Genomic DNA, 19,636 nt, shown 5'->3' with positions numbered 1-19,636 from the left:
TCTGTAGAAGCTTCAGGCCTGAAGATGTTCACCTGTACCTGTCAGGTGAGTGTGCTGCAGTCACAGTTCAGGGTCTCAGGTCATGCTCGGGTTTGTCTAAAGGTCTGGACCTGTATCCACAAATCATTTTCTCTTCCACTCAGAATTCTCCTGAGTCCCCCAAAGGTTTTAAGATCAGACTGAGACTCTGTTGCTATGGTGATGTAAATTTCAGTTTATGTTACCTAATGTAACTTCCTTTATCTTTCTATCTTAAAATATTTAAATTTGGCACAATATCGATATTCTTTTGTGGGACGTTTTATTTTTGTTAGTTTTATTTTGGTAATGTGACTCTTCCCTTGATGTCACATCCTGTTTACGTCGTGCCGCTTTTCTCAGTCCGCCAGAATGGCTGCTGAGGAAAGGTAAGGCTAGAGAGTGCTCTTGTTTAAAATATGTAGAAAAAGTTTCGAAATGTGTATTTTTCTTATGCCATTCTCGGACGGTTCTTATACCATGGTTCTTGCTGTTGAACGGGTGTATGTGTGTGTTGCTGTGTGTGTGGTTGTATGTGCGTTTTGCACGGCATTCTGTGAGTTGAAGTCGCGAGCGTAAGCTAAGCTAATGGTAGTGTGCTAGTCTCTCATGTGGTTGCTATTTCTCCTCCCCTCTAAAGGTGTGTGAGACTGGATGAAAAGAGTGCTGTGCTGTACTAACACATATGTCACTGTACACAGATAATAAATCCTCCCCTGCTGGCTGAAAAGAGGCTTGTCGTGTTCAACTTATTAACACAACACAACACAACGCAGGAAGGTCTTCTGAGCTCGTGGCAGGGGAGACCGGTTACACTTGCACTTACATACTGTGTGATTGGGTAGCAGGACACTTCTCATACACCTAATGTGAGTGATCCATTGATTCAGTGATGATAAAGAAGGGACCCCATCATTTTCTTTTTTTTAATAAATTATTTTTATGCAAACAGGTGACAAAAAATCCTTTTGAATTGATAAATAATTTCCATTTCATGTACTGTGTAAGTACAGCATTCTAAAAAATATGGTTAAAATGGTTTTACCTAAGTGTAAAAAGCAGTTAAGTGATAAAGAGATGCGCTACATTTATTTTGCCAGCAGGTGGTGCTTCTCGGTGCCAAGTTTGGCAGGAGTTCTTCTTTTTGCTAAGTGAGTTCCTGTGAAGAAAGAACGTGAACATCATGTACTTCATCATGTAGAGCAGTTGTTTTTGAGTTCAGGAAGGCTACCTTGTGAAGAAATTATCTGTTATTTTTGTATGAAGCACTTGAAATAAAAGGATGCGAACCTACCTGTTTATTGCTGCAACACTAATAATAGCTTTTCCCAAAAATGCTCAATAGGATTTAGATCAGACAATTGTGCTGGTCAATCCATTGGACTGTACTCATCTGATATGGTTTCATAATGTAAAAATCAGGCTTGAGTTACTAAGTTGGCTCTTGTGATTTATTTTTAGGGGCACTAAAGAGGAACACGTTGACTCAAGGAATTACCCACAAGGATGCAGAGAGGGCCCTCTCCAAGTGGTTCATCAGAGCCCGCGACAGAGGCAGAAATAGGACAGTCAGAGCTCAGAGAGAGCTTGAAAAAAAATTGGAGGGTGGGGTAACATGCCAACAGGAACTGTCCAAGTAGGTGTAAACGTAAGCTGTAAGAATTTGCATGACCACCCAGGTGTTATGTTGGACTTGAACTGCTTAGATTTTGGAGGTCAAAGGTTAAGATCTGACCCATTCTTTTCCTCTTTTTTTAAAGAAGTGCATCTCAAATGTTTTATGTTTAAAACAAGTTTTATTAAACACGCTCATTGAAAAACAACTTTAAATTGTGTTTTTTGTTACTAAATTGTAGGATTATTTTTTTGTATTTACTTAAATATGAATATCCCACCTGAAATATGGGTTATTAGCCTCTCTTAATAATCAAAGGCCACGTGGGAACACACAGGTGGAGCCTACATAGGTCTGATAGAACTCACCCACTTAGGCCCCACTTAAAACCCAGTCAGATCCCTCTTAAAGTCACACAGGTGGGGCCTAAATGGGTCTCAGATAAATTGCCTACTTGGGTCCTATTTAAAGTCTATTCTGATCCCACTTCGAGCCCATATTGGCAAACATATGGGCCCTGTATGGATCTTGTGTAGCTTACACAGTTGGGCCCCACCTGAAACCCAGTCAGAACCCACTTTAAGCCTATATGGGCAAACACAGGTGGGGCTACTATGGAAACTGCGAAGAAACCCATAATGTAACCCATTTGGGTCCCACTTAAAGCCCAGTCAGATCCCTCTTACGGGCACACAGGTGGGACCTAAGTGGGCCTCAGATAAATAGCCCAGTTGGGCCCCATTTAAGGTCCATTCTGATCCCTCTTCATGCCCAGTCGTCTATTGATGACTTTACACTGCGAGTGGTGTGTTCCCAGTGGATGGCAGTGTAGCGCATTGTTTCCAGTGGGGACTCTTCTGCTGACGGACGTTTGCATGCTTCCTCAGTCTGCCGAGCGGAGCTGCAGTGAGCGGAAGCTACCTGCCGACTGTCTGATCTTCTGTCCTGTTTTACAGGTTGGTTAAGTTTAAAAAGAAAAATGATGTACACTTTGATACTGTCCAGCATTTATACTTTGTGTTGAGTAAATGTTGGGATGGAAAATGTTAATGTGTATGATTTGTGAGAGAGGTAGAATGAAGGTGAGTTTATTTTCCTCCTGGCAAAAGTGATACGAGCCACATGCGTTTATGCTAAAGCTAACGAAACACAGAAAGACTTCGGTTTTGGGCTTTAGTACATTTAAATTTTGTGGAGCAGATGGTTTATTTGTATAAATGTGTGTAAGTTAATGTTATTTGTTTCAAGGTTCAGGTTTACATGTCAAAATGGTTTATGGTCAACTAGTTAGTCAGCCTTCAGCTCATGCACTTAACGCACTTTCACATAGATGTCAGGCATGTTTCAATTATTTCTCAGATGTGACTTGAAAGTGTGAGGATGCACCAATTTTCTGGTAGTGATATACTGCATATGAGCTAAGTCGAAAGACTAAATAAGTGTGTACAGTTTCTGTAATTAAAAAGGGAATGTTATATATAATGCTGTTTTGTTTCGAGAAAAAGATATTGGGAAATTAAGGATACTGAATTTGATGTATGAAATGAAGTGTTAAAAGGAGATATTTTGCTTTATATGGCAATAAAGTCTGCTGAGTGAAGCTGCAATGAGCAGAAGCTACCTGCTGACTGTCTGGTCTTTTGTCCTGTTTCACAGAATATTCTCTTCTAATAACAGGCTCTCAATTTGAGACCTGTTACGACAGCAGCAGGACAGCTGATTCATGCAGTGTCATTACCTGTGTTTAGTTTCTCACCTGAGCAGTGTGACAATGGGAAGTGTGTGTTTGTCCTGAAAATGAAATTCTTCAGCAAAAGAAAACTTGCTTTACAAACCAAAGGGAGGATGATGATAAACTCAACTCAGATTTCATCTTTCACATTCAGTGCATATTTTGACAGCAGCGATTTAAATTTTTTATGTTTTCTGATTGTTATGTCTTTATATCTTCTGATCATCTGTGCCAATGTTCTCCCGATTGGCGTTATCTGTATGAACAGGAGCTTACATGAACCCATGTACCTGTTTCTGTGCAGCCTGTTTGTAAATGAACTGTATGATAGTACAGGGTTGTTTCCATTCCTGCTGGTTCAGATCCTCTCTGACATTCACACTGTTTCTGCTTCAGTTTGTTTCCGATTTTCAGTTTGTACTCTTATGCAAGTATAGAAATATGTAATTTATCCATCATGTCCTATTACAGATACCTCGCTATCAGTTATCCTCTACAGTATAACACATGATGACTTTTAACAAGGTTGCCATGCTGATCACTCTAACATGGTTTTACCCTGCTGTTACGATCTCTCTGAGTTCACCTTTACAGCTGTGTGGGAACATTATTAACAAAGTTTACTCTGACAACTATTAGAGTGTTAAACTGGCCTGCTTGGACACAACAGTCAACAACATCTATGGAGTTGTTCTCACGTCTCTTACGATCTTTTGTCCTGTGACTTTAATCCTATACACTGACATAAAGATTCTTAAAGTGTGTTTTTCTGTTAGTAAACAGATCAGACAGAAAGCTGCCAGTACCTGCACACCTCACCTGGAAATTGCCACAGTTCAAAAAGGCAGTAGTTACAAGAAAGATGAAAGGTCACAGTCCTCACTGAGACCAGGATACCTGGTGGCCTTAAGGGTAAAGATCCAATATGCCTTTGTCTATTTGATGTGTTTGATTTTATCCCCAACCCTGGCATTGAGACGAAAGGCTTCAATGCCTGACACTAGTAGGATTTTATCCTTCACATGTTGTTCCTCTCTATAATGTTTGGCCATAGGATAGTTCATATTTCCAGTTTGAATGGCATACCTATGTTCAGCTACCCTGTCCCTTAGTCTCCTTTTAGGGTAGAAACAACCATAAGTTCATTCCAATTGATAAACGACATGGGTGGTATTGCAATTGAACTATTGATGGTAGATCATTGTGTATGGATTGTTGATAAATCTATACACAAAGGATTTTTTCACAATAATTGCAGTTACCACAGGGAAAATTGCCCTTAGGTTGACAAAGCCAAGTGTCACATTTAGGAGCAGGGAGGTAACTCCTCACTACTTTTTAATCGTAGTAGCCCTTCTGAATCTGATCCCTGAAGGCTCAGTGAATATCTCTCGTAAAGAAGAGTTACTTTTAAGGATGTTCCAATTTTTGTTAATATGTTTAATCGGGGTGGCTTCCTTACTGTAGTGAGTTACAAAGTAAGGTTTTTGAGTTTGCACTTTTTAAAGTTTTGGACAGTGTACGTTCCTCCTTTCAAGTGATAGTGCTCTATTGTGGGCCCGAGTAAGAATATGGGCCTGATATCCTCTTTATCTAAAACGTTGCTGCGTGTCCATGGAATGAATTTGGAAATCTTGATTGGAATCGCAGATAAGACTGATACTCTCTGGATTGGACTGCCAAGAGGAGATCAGAGAGAGGGGATGGCCAGATAGATGACTGGAAACCAGGAGCTGGGGTCATTCAGGCAACCAACAAGATGCAAGGAACAGGTGTTGGCTGAACTGCCGACAGGACACAAGGAGCTGGTGTAATGTTGACTGGGACCCCCAACGATGGAACAGCTGATGTGTCAGCTAGGGCGGTCGACCCAGGAACAGACGAAGTATTGACTGAGACCCCCCTATGCTGAAACAGGCAAAACATCAGCCAGGGGGATCAGGGGAGGCTCATGGTCACTGGACAACAGAGGCCCTGGATAGCCAGGAAGCTGAGGCTGAGGCTCGGGCTGTGGGCTGGAGACCTGGAGCCAAAGCTGGGGCTGGAAGCTGGAGACCTGAAGCTGAGGCTCAGCTTGACAAAGGATTGTGGTGAAAGGACAGAAAAAAATTTGACTTGGAGCTGAATTGGAGCTTTGCTTAGCCAGTCCAGGATTGTCTCCAAAGAACAGTCAAAAGCTCAATGAAAGTAAGTTCCGCATTTAAAAAAAAGTGTCTTTAGTAATCCTTAACCCTTTGACACCTGAGCCTCAAAATGGCCGCCCGGAGTACCTTGCTTATTTTGACTATAAAAAGGTCAGAAAATGTCCTGTGAGTAAGTGCTTTTGTCCATGTCTCCAGAATACTTGGAACTTTCAATATCTGGCAGTTATTTTCAATTTACTGCATGGTCTAACACTGCAATAAGAGTTTAAATGAAGGGACAACACAAAGAGGGAATTTGATTTTAGAGTTTTAATAAAGAAAAAACACTGAAACTGTACATGAATAACAGGTTTTCTGAAATTTGAAAAGTATAGAACCATTCACAATATAATTTGTGAACTTACAATAAACCTGTAGTGCATAACAGACCATGAAAAAAATAAAACTATATACAGGGGTTGTTTCCCCACACAGGGCAATTGCTCCTCTCTGGCTGCGGACTCAAACACCTTGGTGGTGCTGCCAGTAGCAGTTCCTCTCTGGCTGCAGACACAGGCACACATCACCTTCCTGACACTTCCAGGGAGTGCTCCTTTTACGGAGCTTGCAGCACCGTCGCCCCATGCTGGCTCTGTCAGACTTTGTGTGGCCCATATTGAGAGGGGGTTGGACACCTGGGGTGCGTTTGGGGTTGAACCTCAGTGATTGAGGGACTCCATCATCAGGCTCTGCCTTGGTCTTCCACCTTTGATGACGCGGTGAGCGGCTACGGTCCCTAACACCATCACCGGAGCCTCCAGCATCCCCACGGCTTCTTGCTCTACGGCCCTGAATATGACCTCTGATAGATAGATAGATAGATAGATAGAACTTTATTCATCCTCGAAGGGAGATTCAATTATCTAATAGCTCATCGAAACATAAAAATGTGGTGGACACGTGCATGTAATAACACACACAGAATAACTTGTTACACAAACAAGACTCTGTAACATAACGTTGCATGATTCTAAAAAAGTCACCACACAATACAAGCGTTGATTTACACATACAATAACGTAAGGAAAGTAAAAACTAGATAGAGAAAAGTTAGAGAGAGCTTCATTCATTCAGAAATTCAACTTGGAAATTCAACTCGTCTAACGTTACCTTTCTTCCTCGGAGGTTGCTCCTTCGGTTGCTCCTTCGTCCTCAAACCCATCTGTGACCGTCCACGGAGGTTTTGTTGCGCAGGAAGGCCGTTTTGCTAACATTTTCCATCAGTAATGTGCTGTATTTCTCCACTCTGCTGTCTCTGTATTCGGGGCACTTTCCCGGTTTCATGGTAGGAGTGGGAGTGAAATTACCATAATGACATCTATATGCCTATAAAGCGCAAGGTCTTAGCTTTCAGAAACCGTTGGAAGTTTTCCGATCGCTCAAACCGTTACAGTGTTATGGTAATCCAAAGTGCGCCTGCGCAAATGTGTCACCGACGACACATTCGGTTTTAAAGGGTTAAGTCTTCCCAGGAAAAGGGCAGGGCAGCAAGGAACTTGTATGCTGGGTCAATACTTTTGGTCAGTTTGGATACCTGCCCCTCTTCTCTGGGGGTTATACACCCAGACTAGCTTTCAGACTTCAAAATGTCATCCTCTGGCAGGCATGTCATAGTTCTGTTTCTGTCTTGACCCCGCACTCCGCAGTTGACCTCCTCCTGTTTTGCTCCTACTCTGCCACATCCACAACTGGATTGAAAGCCCATCTGGGCCAACAACCTTTCTTCTCACCTTTCTTTGATCCAGCATGTCACCTGGCCCTCTCGTTCCCTGAAAGATAGGAGCCACTGTAAGGCAGAGTGGTCAGTCCTCACTGTGAACTGGTGGCCCCCGAGGTAATATTTGAAATGCTGACCACTGTAAGCAGCTCTGTGCTGCTGACACAGTAGCGGCCTTTTTGAATGTCCTGCTGGGGTATGCCACCACTGTCTCTCCACCAGGTGACACTTGGGCCAGTACACCACCTGAGCCCACATCTGTGTAAAGGACAAAAGGCAGGGAGGGGCCAGGTAGGGAAGGAACTGGGGCCTCCACAAGGGCTCTCTGCAGTGATGTGAATCCTTCATGGCACTCCTTTGTCCACAAGAATGTCTCCCCTTTTTACAACAGGTCGAAGAGAGGTGCAGCTATGCAGGAAAACCCACTAACACACCTTCTCTAGAAGGGAGCTAGACCCAGAAAGCTTTTCAGGTCCTGCACAAACCTGGGGGTTGACCAGTCTCTCACCACTTGCACCTTCTCATTCATGGTGCTAACACTGCCCTCTCCCAGCCAGTGGCCCACGAATGTGACCTCAAGCCTCAAAAAGCAGCACATCTGGGGGTTTGGTTTTAGTCCTGCTTCTGCTACCCTCTCCAGCACATGCCTGAGGGATCAGGGAGCTGCTTAGAAGGACTTACCATGAACAAGGATAATGTCCAGGTACACAGCATACTCCTGTTGGGGAATGTCTGCCAGCACTTTGTCAATCAGTCTCTTAAATTTGGCAGGAGTATTACAGAGACTGAATGGGAGGACCTTACACTGCCACAAGCCTCTGCGGGTGATAAAGGTCCTGAGAGGAGACCCAAAAAGACCCTGTCATGGTGTCCAGGGCCTTGTCAAGCGGATAGGGAACCTTTTGGTTACTTTGTTGAGGGGTCTGAAATACACAGAGAACCACCAATTGTCCTTCAGCATTTTGGGGACAATGAAAACATGGGAGGCCCAGGAACTGATGGAGGGTTCTATGAGTCAAGACCAGGAGAAGGGTCTTATCGTAAGGGGCTGTGCATCTCTAGTTTCAATTGTGTGCTGGATGAGATCTGTCCAGCCCACATCATCCTGTGATAATGTAAAACTGTCCTTAAACTCAAGCAGGAGCTGCCACAATAGACCCTGTTCACTGTTCCCCACCAGGGCTGCTGAAGATCCTGTGTCCACCTGCACAGAAAAGCATGTCCCCTCAACAGTCACTGGGGCGCACCAGCAATCTTCTACCCAGTGTCACAATCCAGTTCAAGGTTGGACACAGGAGGGAAAACCCCCCTCCATGTGCCTCATTCACCAACCATTCTTAAGAAGAAATTTTTTCTTAAAACCCACTCAAGCACTTTTCACGAAGTTTCTCACATTCACCAATGTTTTCTTATTTGGGATTTGTTCTTAGGGAAGAACAGAATGTACACACACTCAAGAGTACTCATGTTTGTGCAAAATAAGTGGTTATTGCATTTTCTTCTGTTTTACAGCTACATAATATTATATTATTGAAATCACAAGAATACTTTTGTCCTTTATGTATATATATATATATATATATATATATAAAAAAAACAACTTTTGTTATTTTACAAAGCATTATGGTCTTTTCTCCGATGATGACCCCTGATGCGCTGGTACAGCTCAGACAATTCTTTGCCTGCTTTGCCCCCTCAAGGGCTCTGCATCTCTCGTCTGAATTTTGTAATGTGTTTTTTTTTTTGACCTCATCTGTAGTGCCTCATCTCTAGATACTGTATTACGTTTTGATTCCAGTGGACCATCTTTAGATTTTAGTTTTGGCATTTTCTGAATCCCTTACAGTATGTCTTTTTGACTTCTGTCTGTTTCTGCATATGATCCTTCTGTCTCAAATCAGAATAAAATAATTGTGTTCGGACTGCAAATTGTTGTGTCACTTGCCTTTTCTTGGGAGAGGGGAAAAGGGGAAGTCACTTTTATGCCAGGTTCCTCCTTGGTCAGGCATAACAATGGCCATGCTGTCAGTTGCAGATCACAGCTTTGGTGATTTGTCACACGTGTTCTCTGGGATGAAGAACACAACATCTTCCTCTCTGCCGCCACTCCCAAGGCTTCCTGGAAAGACCTGGGGTGAGCCAAAAGTGTCTGGATGCACAGGTTGGCTAGTAGCAAGGCCTGGAGGAAATGGTCCTGAGCTAACTCACTCTGAATAGCAGGGGGCATCTGAGGATAGGTTTTAATGAAGTAGTCGCTCAGTGTCATTGGTGAGATGCCTCATCTACTCTCCAGGACTCTGCTGGCAGCTGCACAGTTCAGAGTGAGACAGGCTAGCTGCTGAGCAAAGCCCTAAGCACCCCTTCAGAGCTCCAACTGAAGCAGTCAGATCCTTATTGAGTAGACTCTTTACATCACTAAGCACATTTTGCTGCTACACCTTCACGACAACAACTCTTGGTAAAACCTCAACTTTTAATAAAATCTGACATCAAAATTAAACCAACTCTAACAGTGACAATTACCTGACTTTTAAACATGAATCTATGTTAGAACACAAATATTAAATGCAAAAACACATAAACTTTATTCCACCCAAAATAAAATATAAAATCAAAATATTTATACCCTGGGTTTTAGTGCTTTAGTTCTTGGTTTATGTTACCATGACACTGGTACGCATGTTGGAGCTCATTTTGAAACCTCAAGTGAATATTGTCATTACTCACTGTCCCTTGGAAAAGTCAGGGAGCTCTTAGTGACTGGCAGTGCAAACCCTTGTTCTGGCGGTAAGCTGGACACCAAAGAAACCCTGTCCTGAGGATTTGATTCATGTGATGAAAATGGTATTCTCCATCAGCAAAAAGTCCTGAGCACCTCTACTGCAGCAGCATGGTGGCGGTGTCTGAAGTTCTCTGTCAATAAGATGCACAAACTCTAATAAACTTCAGGTCTATTAATGTTCATATTATTACAGTTCTTAGGATCCACACTCACACAGAAGCTTGGTGAACAAACGTGCTCCCCCACAATCATACAGTCAGTCTCTTCTCCAGAATAAGCATGAAAATGAGTTGGCAAACAATAGCTCCCACAGTCCAAACCTGCTACAGTGTTTGTGCTAATTTAGCAACAGTACTGACTCAAAACACTTCAAATATGCTCTCCTTCACAGGTTAGCAAGGTACTTCTATAAACCAGTGGCTCTTAAGATGACTGAAATGGAAAAACTTAACAGGGTTTCACAAACTTATTAGACAGAGCTTAACATTCTTCACCTGCGTCTCTTATTGTGTCTGTTTCTCGTTCTGAGTTTTAGTCCCACCCCTCTAAGAATCTGACAGGTTACAATATTCATCCCAACTTAACACTGATTGATTGATAATAACTGATTGACACCTGTCTCTAGCCAATACACAAACAGAGACCGGACTTGGGACATTCAAGGTCTACTGCAAACATAGAACATTTCAGTGTCTTACAAAAAAAAACACATTTACCCATATTAATATCCAAAATTAACTTGACCAAGGACATATTTGAATACACAAAACATAAAAGGACTGAATTGGAAGGCATATTAAGAAAACAATATTAATTATGTTATTAAAACAAATTTAGCAGGGTACTACAGAGAGGAAACACACACATACAGAAAACAAAAGTTAACAGCAGATATCTGGACGGATCATGTGATCAGAATATATAAAAAAGAAAAACGTACAATTACCTAATTTTCCAGCACCACTGACGTACAGTTGAGGTAAATAATTTCATGGGTCACCATGGCAAAATCAAGTTGAGTTGTGTTCATCACTTCCTGTCAGAAAATGTTTTTTTGTTTGTGTGCTGTCTGTTTGCATGTGCTTTCTTAAGTTACAGTATCTTGACCTTTTTCCTCTTTTCACTAATATGTTGTAATGAGCTGACATCCTGATGTAGTCAGACTGTTTGTTGATGTGTTGCTGACACTTTATGACACTGCGAAAACCTCCAGCAGAATGTCAATCGTCATTTAAATGGATGTGACCTCAGGATCATGATCAACTCCACACAGGTTTCATATCTCACTCTTGCTGCCCACTTTGACACTGGACATTTTAAATATGCGTTTTTCATGATCATCATGTATCATCATTTGTATCTTCTAATTATCTATGCCAATGTTTTGCTGATTGTGGTTATCTGTGTGAATAGGAGCTTACATGAACCCATGTACCTGTTTCTGTGCAGCCTGTTTGTAAATGAACTATGTGGTAGTACAGGGTTGTTTCCATTCCTGCTGGTTCAGATTCTCTCTGCCATTCACACTGTTTCACTGCCTTTTTGTTTCTTGCAGATTTTCTCTTTATACACATAAATGTAAATGTACAATTTTGTAACTTAGCAATCATGTCATCTTATGACAGATACCTCGCCATCTGCTATCCTATACAATATAACACACATATGACCTCTAACAAGGTGGCTGTGCTGATCACTATAGTTTATATATATATAGTTTACTGTGATATCTACTCTATTGTCAAACTGTCCTGCTCTGACACAACAGTCAACAACATCTATGGGTTTGTTTACACAGTTACCATAGTAACTGTTGTTGTATCTGTAATTCTTTACACCTACACGAAGATTCTTAAAGTGTGTTTCTCTGGTTCTAAACAGACCAGACATAAAGCTGTCAGTACCTGCACATCTCATTTAGCGTATCTGCTTATCTTCTCCTGTGGTGGTTTCTATGAAGTGTTACAGAGCAGGTTTACTGTGATCCATGTGCCCAACATGCTACGCATTGTTTTATCATTATATTTCCTCTCTTGTCAGCCACTCTTCAACCCTGTACTCTACGGCCTGAACATGTATAAAATATGTAGCTTATGTAAAAGTCTGATCTTTGGTTTAATATAAACTTCAATGTTTGAGCAATAATTTTTTTTCAAAGATGCAATAAATGACAAATCTGACAAGATGATGCTTTGACAACAGAAGTGTTGTATTAAATGAGCTTAAAGAGTGTCATTAGTTGAGATTCAGTTGTTTCACTAACTTTAACCATTAAATGGTTCAATTGTCGGTTAAATATTTGTATAAACACTGTTGAACATTAGTTGAGCATCATAATGTTAAACAAAGATCAGTGAAATGTTACAAACTCCCTGTAGGTGGATGATCCAGGTGCTGTTAGGTTCATCTGATGTATCTGTACTTCTAGACTTGAAATTAAAGCTAGAATGAAATACATTCGTACCCATTTACCATTTATTATGATCATATTTTTTTCTGAGATGAGCGGAAACATGGTCTCCATTCAATCCTTCTCAGTTCCAGGAAACAAACTGACTTTAACCCTATAATGCCAAATGCATCAAATTTGATACAAGCATTTCTGAGACCTATTGCATCACCTTATGGTAAAAACTTCACTCAAAACCCTCTTATATCCAATCTGATACTTGTCTTCCAACCCCTTGTGGATACCTTTATCACTACAACAATTCAAACACAGTACATGGGACAATCCAAGTTGGCCACCTTCAGATAGTTCCCAACTCACTGGATCAAGGTAAAGAAAATTGCGATTTTTACGATTTTCCAGTGACATCTTCTTTACATTTTTTAGTAATATTCTAACATGAACACTTAATCTGTTGAAGCAAGTTATAATTACATAATTTTTTGCATTTTAGTATGTAGTAAAATCGTGTATAAAATTTGGAAAAACCTATATGCAAATAATTTTTTGTAATTTTTTTTTTTTCAAATTTTGTGAAAGGGCCAAATAAAGGTTCCAGATTCAAGAAATCTGAATTTTCTGTCCATTATTTCTGGGGTCAGGCATTACAGGGTTAACGTCTGGATCACTGGGCACAGCTACATCCAGCCCAGAGAGCTACAGAGACCATGGGGAACAACCTTGGTGATGATGGTGTCTCCATCCATTGGTTTGGGTGGCATGGTCTGAAGTGGAAGCTGTCTAACACCTCTATTATTGTTACTAAAATTGAAGAATTGAACAATTTATTATGCAAACTTGTGACAGTTCACCTTTACCTTGATCCACAAAAGTATTTTATTTTTATAAAAGTTACTGAATTTAGTAAATTTTATTACATACATTTCCAGTATTGTTGGTGGTTAATGATCTTGTTGAAATGGATGATTTTTAAAGGTGCAATAAATGTATTTATTAATCTCTTGGTCTAAGTTTGTTGATGGTTTTATGGTATAAATTATATCTGGTATAAATTTTGACAATAGCAACATCAACAGATTCTACAACAACACACTGATGGAGGTTTTGCATGTTAATGTCCTAGAACACTGACAATGGAGGATCAAAAGCCAGATATTTTAGTTTGTGCTTTCCATGTGTTTTATGTACTTTATGTACTATGTATTATCAGTTTCAATGACACTAAACACTCACCAAACTGTACTGTTAAATTCATCACAAGGTGTATGGTAAATCTGGAAGACCCAGGCAATACTTCTGTAGTTCATAGAAAATGCTCTCAGTACACTTTAATCACAGTAGGTTTATTTAAAATTCCATAAACAAAACTACAATCACAAATTAGAAAAGCACATTAAACACATTTCAATAATAGTAACAGCAGATATGAGTAAAACTAATGTACATAAACTATTCTTCACTATACAAAAGAAAGACCATAAAAGGACATAAAATATCAATTTCTTTACTGCTTTCTTAACTTGACTGTTCTGAAATCTCACTGTCAAATCTTCAGTACACCCAAAAGATTTTTTAAGGCTTATATTTCTGAAGTGGTAACAGCAGCACACATCTGTTACAGGAGCCACATTTTGCTCTTGGTTGCACTTCTGGTTGGACAGTGCCAACTGTTGTCCGGTGAAGATCCTTTAAATGTAAAATTTGGAAATACTTTCATTTATGAAAGTGGTGACTGGAGTAACACTAGAGTAACACTAAGGACAAAGAATATTAAACAAACTTCTACAGAACTGGTCTGTCTTTCCATCAGAGGCACCTGAACTGGAAGTGGTTTTCTTGCATCATCATCATCACCATCCATTTGAGAACTAAGGATGTTGTCCATGCAGCCTCCTTTCTGATGAACCAGATGAATGGAAACAAATACTGTGCTCCATACATGAGGTCCTCCTTCTGTTGGCAGTGGTCCTTCAGTTTTCAGCGTAGATACCTTTCAAATTACAGTAAAAGACTTAAGTTCAGACATGATGGATCACAGTTGCATGAATGTCTACTTCAGTTGAGGACTATTGTGTATGCACTTACAGTATCAAATGAATGAATTGCTACATGTTATGTACTAATGTTGTTTTCTACATTATGTATTATTCATAACTTCTAACTGTATTGTGATGATCAGAGCGAATGAACAGAACTTCTACATAGAGAATCTAACGTGTGCCTTTTGTACACAACACATCAACAAACCACAATTAACACTTGACTTCAGGGCAATGCACAGAGCACAGGTATACCTGTTCATTCTGACAATATCTTGAACTTGGAGGAGCTGCCAGAGATTTGTTCTGAAGAATGATGCATCTGATACAAATATGGATGGATGATTGATCACCAGTTGTACACAAGAGCTAGCTCAGGTCAGTTCACACAGGTTAAAATGAACTAGTTCACATTCATTTTATTCAGTTTTTATCCCTCCGTGTTGGTGACAGTCACAGCCAGAGGCAATATATTTCAGGCATTATATTTCAGGGAACTTCTTCAACTTTTGGCACAAACAATCATTTGGACTCATGGACGAACTGATTAGATTTTGGTGGTCAAAGGTCAAAGGTAAAGGACACGATGACCTCACAAAACACAGTCGTGCTGTAACTCAGGAAGGGGACATTGTGACATACAGGCAGTAATTATAGTTTTTCAGTAGTACCTTTGAAAGAGATAGGTGCTATCCCCAGCCCCCAGTCATAACCACTTCTCAAACTACACGAATAACTGTTTACTACTATACTGTCACAGACAGAGATTACTTTTGGAAGATAAGAAAAACCAATGCGTATGTTTCATGCGTCTATGCTGTGAGTTTGACTCGGAGTAACTGTGCAGCTGTTGGTTCATGGTCTGAAAATTTCTAAATAATTTGTTGTGATCATCATTCACTCACTGATTTTTCTAAAGACTGGTTGAATGCTTCAGCGTGATGTGAGTGTTTATTCAGATTCTTTACATTGGAATCTGAACTGATTTGTTTATAAAAGTCTCAAATGTTCATATGAAGTGACCTCAACTGCACTGGACACATGCTGGGTGTCATAAATCCTTGTATGCTGCAGTAAAACCAAAACACAACTCTTCTTCTGTTTTTTTTTTTTTTGGTGGTTGGCAAACAGCTTCTTTTGTGAGTGTCATTCACATTCATTAGTTAAAAGCAGAAACGTTCAGTTCATCATTCACAAAAAATTAGCACATTCAAATCATTTTGCAAATTCATGCACAACACTTGATCACCCTCTTTAGGTTGTATGAACATGACTGAAAGGGGGCCTAAGTCCCAAGACTAAGATCTTTCTCCTAATGATCACATATTAGGTTCATTCATCATGTGTCACTGTCAAGAAAGGAAAAACACAGTTTGTTTTTTATTATTGTGGTATTTTATCAATATTTCAGACCAGGAATTAGGGATTTTTTTTTCATCAATTAGAAATCAGCACTAATCTGTGATATATAGGTAACAGAGATGATGATGAGGTCAGTCTGCTGCTGTGAGCTTTAAAGAGGCAGAGTCTGAGTCTTAGTTCATGTAGAGGGGGGTGACAGCAGCAGGACAGCTGATTTATGTAGTGTCATTACCTGTGTTTAGTTTCTCACCTGAGCAGTGTGACAATGGGAAGTGTGTGTTTGTCCTGAAAATGAAATTCTTCAGCAAAAGAAAACTTGCTTTACAAATCAAAAGGATGATGATGATGATAAACTCAACTCAGATTTCATCTTTCACATTCAGTGCATATTTTGACAGCAGCGATTTAAATTTTTTATGTTTTCTGATTGTTATGTCTTTATATCTTCTGATCATCTGTGCCAATGTTCTTCTGATTGGAGTTATCTGTATGAACAGGAGCTTACATGAACCCATGTACCTGTTTCTGTGCAGCCTGTTTGTAAATGAACTGTATGGTAGTACAGGGTTGTTTCCATTCCTGCTGGTTCAGATCCTCTCTGAAATTCACACTGTTTCTGCTTCAGTTTGTTTCCTGCAGATTTTCTGTTTGTACTCTTATGCAAATATAGAATTATGTAATTTATCCATCATGTCTTATGACAGATACCTCGCCATCTGTTATCCTCTACAATATAACACACATATGACTTTTAACAAGGTTGCCATGCTGATCACTCTAACATGGTTTTACCCTTTTCTTGCGATTGCTGTTACGATCTCTCTGAGTTCACCTTTACAGCTGTGTGGGAACATTATTAACAAAGTTTACTGTGACAACTATTATATTGTTAAACTGGCTTGCTCTGACACAAAAGTCAACAACATCTATGGAATTGTTGCCACGTCTCTTACGATCTTTTGTCCTGTAACTTTAATCCTTTACACTTATATAAAGATCCTCAAAGTGTGTTTTTCTGGTAGTAAACAGATCAGACAGAAAGCTGTCAGTACCTGCACACCTCACCTTTTTTCTCTCATAAACTTCTCCTTTGGCTGTTTCTTTGAAGTTTTACAGAGCAGGTTTAATGTGAACAGTTTACCTGACATGCTGCGAATATTTTTATCATTATATTTTCTCACATGTCAGCCACTCCTCAACCCTGTACTATATGGACTGAAAATGTCCAAAATACGCATCATATGTGCATGGTCTTTGCTGAGGTGTTGGACCTTTAATCTTACAGATTTCATCAGATGAACAGGTGAGGAAAAAACTTTGATTCTGTTTGTGTAACTGGTAATAATTACTGTACTTATTGATTTTAATTAATGTTAAAACACAAAGTCTTTGTGGTAGGTTTTAGGTCCTTCTCATTCTCAGTATGATAAATAAATCTCAGGCTGGAACAACAGCCTCAGAACGGCAGGAAAATAAAACCTCTCTGAATACATATTAAATGTTTGACACAAGCTTAATGTTTCTGTGTTCTTTGTTTCAGGTGGAAATTAAATTTACTTTCCACTGATCAAGTCATTTTTTAAACCTGCTACCTGTGAATCACAGGGATGTGAATTGTGCATGTTGTCATAAAAAGAGCTGTACCATCATAAGGTTAATGTACTAATTCTGGTCTTAGACACTGGGATGTGACTTAGATGATTTATATTGTAAAAGCCATAGTAAATCACAGGTGTAAACAGTTTGTAAACATGTAAAAAAAAAATTGTGTCATCTTAAGTATTATTTTACCCGTTAACTCTGAAAATACAATGTGGATAATGTGTGGTATTGATCCCTGTAATAAAACCAACACATGTAGAATTTCTCCTGTGATCAAAGCATCTTATAAAGGTCTCATATTTTACTGACACTGCCTTGCTCCTGGTCTAAACAGCCCCCCTCAGCCATGCAACAGATGGCACCATCCAACTTATCTTAGATGCTCTTACTTACGATGCAAGATCTTCAATATCAGACACCTTAACCAATCCTACCCCATTGCTTTGATGCAGGATGTTGTACATCATTCCTAAGTGTGCACAACCAGGAATAACCCCCCCCCCCCCCCCCCCCCTCCCCCGTCTGACCTGAAACTTTATGTAATCTAGTAGGATATATATAGTTATGTTTCAATGCTAGAAGGACCCAAAAAATGGGATAAGTGGAAAAGATGTATTTAATGACAGGAAGAAACTTAACATGAACCCAGGCCGGAAAGAAAAACCAAATGAAATCAAAATTAAAAAAAACAAAAAAAGAAAAACACAGGAGCTAGAAACTACAAACGGAAACTTTTCTGGAACAGAACTGGAAATGACAGGAAGACAAAGGAGAAAACAGGGCACAACTGAACAGACAAACTGACAAGGACAGAGGGGAAGACAAAAATACACAGTGCAGGCAAGGGTAATAGACCACAGGTGAAACACATTAGGTGGGGGCTGACAATCAGACTGGAGGGAAACAGGACAAAGCCAGGAAATAAAACAGTTCACTAAAAAGTCCAAACAAAGAATTGAAACATAAAATGTCCATCAGGACAATTGACAGTGCCTCCTCCCTTAAGGGTTGGAGGAGGAGTGGGTGCGAAGGAGGGATCTAGGGACAAGTGGACAGGAGGCAGAGGAAAGGAGCTCAGGAACAAAGGGCAGCAGCTAAAGTGCTGGACAGAAAGGCAGGGCAACTCAGGAGAACAGCCCAGAGGCCAGACCGACAGACTGGGTAGCTCTGGGGGACAGTCTGGAGGCTGCAGGCAGAATTGCCAGGGGCAGCTCAGGGAGCGGCGTGAAGGCAGACAGGCTGGGCAGCTTGGGGGGGTGGGCAGAGGCCATACAAACAGAAGAAATCTGCAAGGACTGTGTCTCTCTGGAGGTCAAGCTGGAGGCCAATGGCAAAGGCGTGGTCTCTCCAGAGGTCAGGTAGGGGGATGAAACCACAGGCAGAGCCCTTCTGGAGGACGGGCAGGAGTTGCCTAGGTTGGTGACTAGGGAGCATGAGCACGAGTGATCAGGACATGATGTAGGTCAGAATGCCAACAGGAGATTGGGAACAGGGGATGGCCAGACCACTGACTGGGAACCAGTCACTGGGAACACAGGTGAACACATTAGGTCAGGGCAGACAATCAGACTGAAGGGAAACAGGACAAAGAAATAAAAACAAAACACAAGGAATATCAAAATAAAACAGGAAATGGACCAAAAATTCAAAAGACTCAAAACATAAACTGTCTGTCAGGACAAACCATAATGTAGATTGTGATATATGAAGAAGTGTATCATCATCTTACAGTGAAACCTGAGATTCAGTAGCACCTAGTTGTTCAGAGCAAGGAACTGTTACAGCAAATAGTGATGAGCAGCACCATAAACTAACTATATATTATTGTCATCATTATCATTATCAGTATTAATATTATTAGCAGTGTTTTATATTGTAATGTCCCTTAATAATGAAGCAACGGGTTCTCAGCTTGTTTCACTGACTCTTTATTAATTGACTGAACTGAGGCTTCTGTGGGTCGTAGCCAACACTAAAATTACAAAACCAAGTGGTTTTACAGCATAATCTCTGTGATTAACTGACTACAACAACTTCCACTCCCCAAATTAGCAGGAACAACAACAACCTGTCCCCCTCACTCCCTGCTTATCCCAAATCACTGTCATCTGTAGCTGTGATAACTGACAGGCTCCATAGCCTCTAAGCATAACATACATTCACTGACAACCTGGAA

The 19,636-nt window shown here is 40.4% G+C and overlaps 1 protein-coding gene, 1 long non-coding RNA gene and 2 pseudogenes across 2 annotated transcripts; all 4 read left to right on the top strand.

Annotated features, from left to right (window-relative positions):
• Window positions 1–413: 413 nt before the first annotated feature.
• LOC139632161 (uncharacterized) lies at window positions 414–1,632 on the top strand. The gene is made up of 2 exons (XR_011693507.1): window positions 414–887; window positions 1,480–1,632. It is a non-coding gene; the product is annotated as an uncharacterized lncRNA (long non-coding RNA).
• A 1,276-nt stretch (window positions 1,633–2,908) lies between these two features.
• On the top strand, window positions 2,909–5,459 carry LOC139632401 (olfactory receptor 11A1-like; annotated as a pseudogene).
• Window positions 5,460–6,815: 1,356 nt separating this feature from the next.
• LOC139632159 (olfactory receptor 52D1-like) lies at window positions 6,816–12,886 on the top strand (annotated as a pseudogene).
• Window positions 12,887–14,135: 1,249 nt separating this feature from the next.
• On the top strand, window positions 14,136–17,908 carry LOC139632158 (olfactory receptor 4B13-like). The gene has a single exon (XM_071496952.1). The coding sequence runs from the start codon at window positions 16,150–16,152 to the stop codon at window positions 17,155–17,157; it is 1,008 nt and encodes a 335-aa protein (XP_071353053.1). The 5' UTR covers window positions 14,136–16,149; the 3' UTR covers window positions 17,158–17,908.
• The last annotated feature ends 1,728 nt before the right edge of the window (window positions 17,909–19,636 follow it).

The sequence above is a fragment of the Trachinotus anak genome, unplaced genomic scaffold (genome assembly GCF_046630095.1).
Source record: "Trachinotus anak isolate AG129_WGS33_773 ecotype Australia unplaced genomic scaffold, CSIRO_AGI_Tana_v1 ptg000014l, whole genome shotgun sequence".
Classification (NCBI taxonomy): domain Eukaryota; kingdom Metazoa; phylum Chordata; class Actinopteri; order Carangiformes; family Carangidae; genus Trachinotus; species Trachinotus anak.
This window is presented reverse-complemented; position numbering and strand designations above follow the sequence as displayed.

Coding starts and splice junctions, on each gene's coding strand:
- LOC139632158 (XM_071496952.1), top strand. CDS start 16,150: ATGAAATTCTTCAGCAAAAGAAAACTTGCTTTACAAATCAAAAGGATG.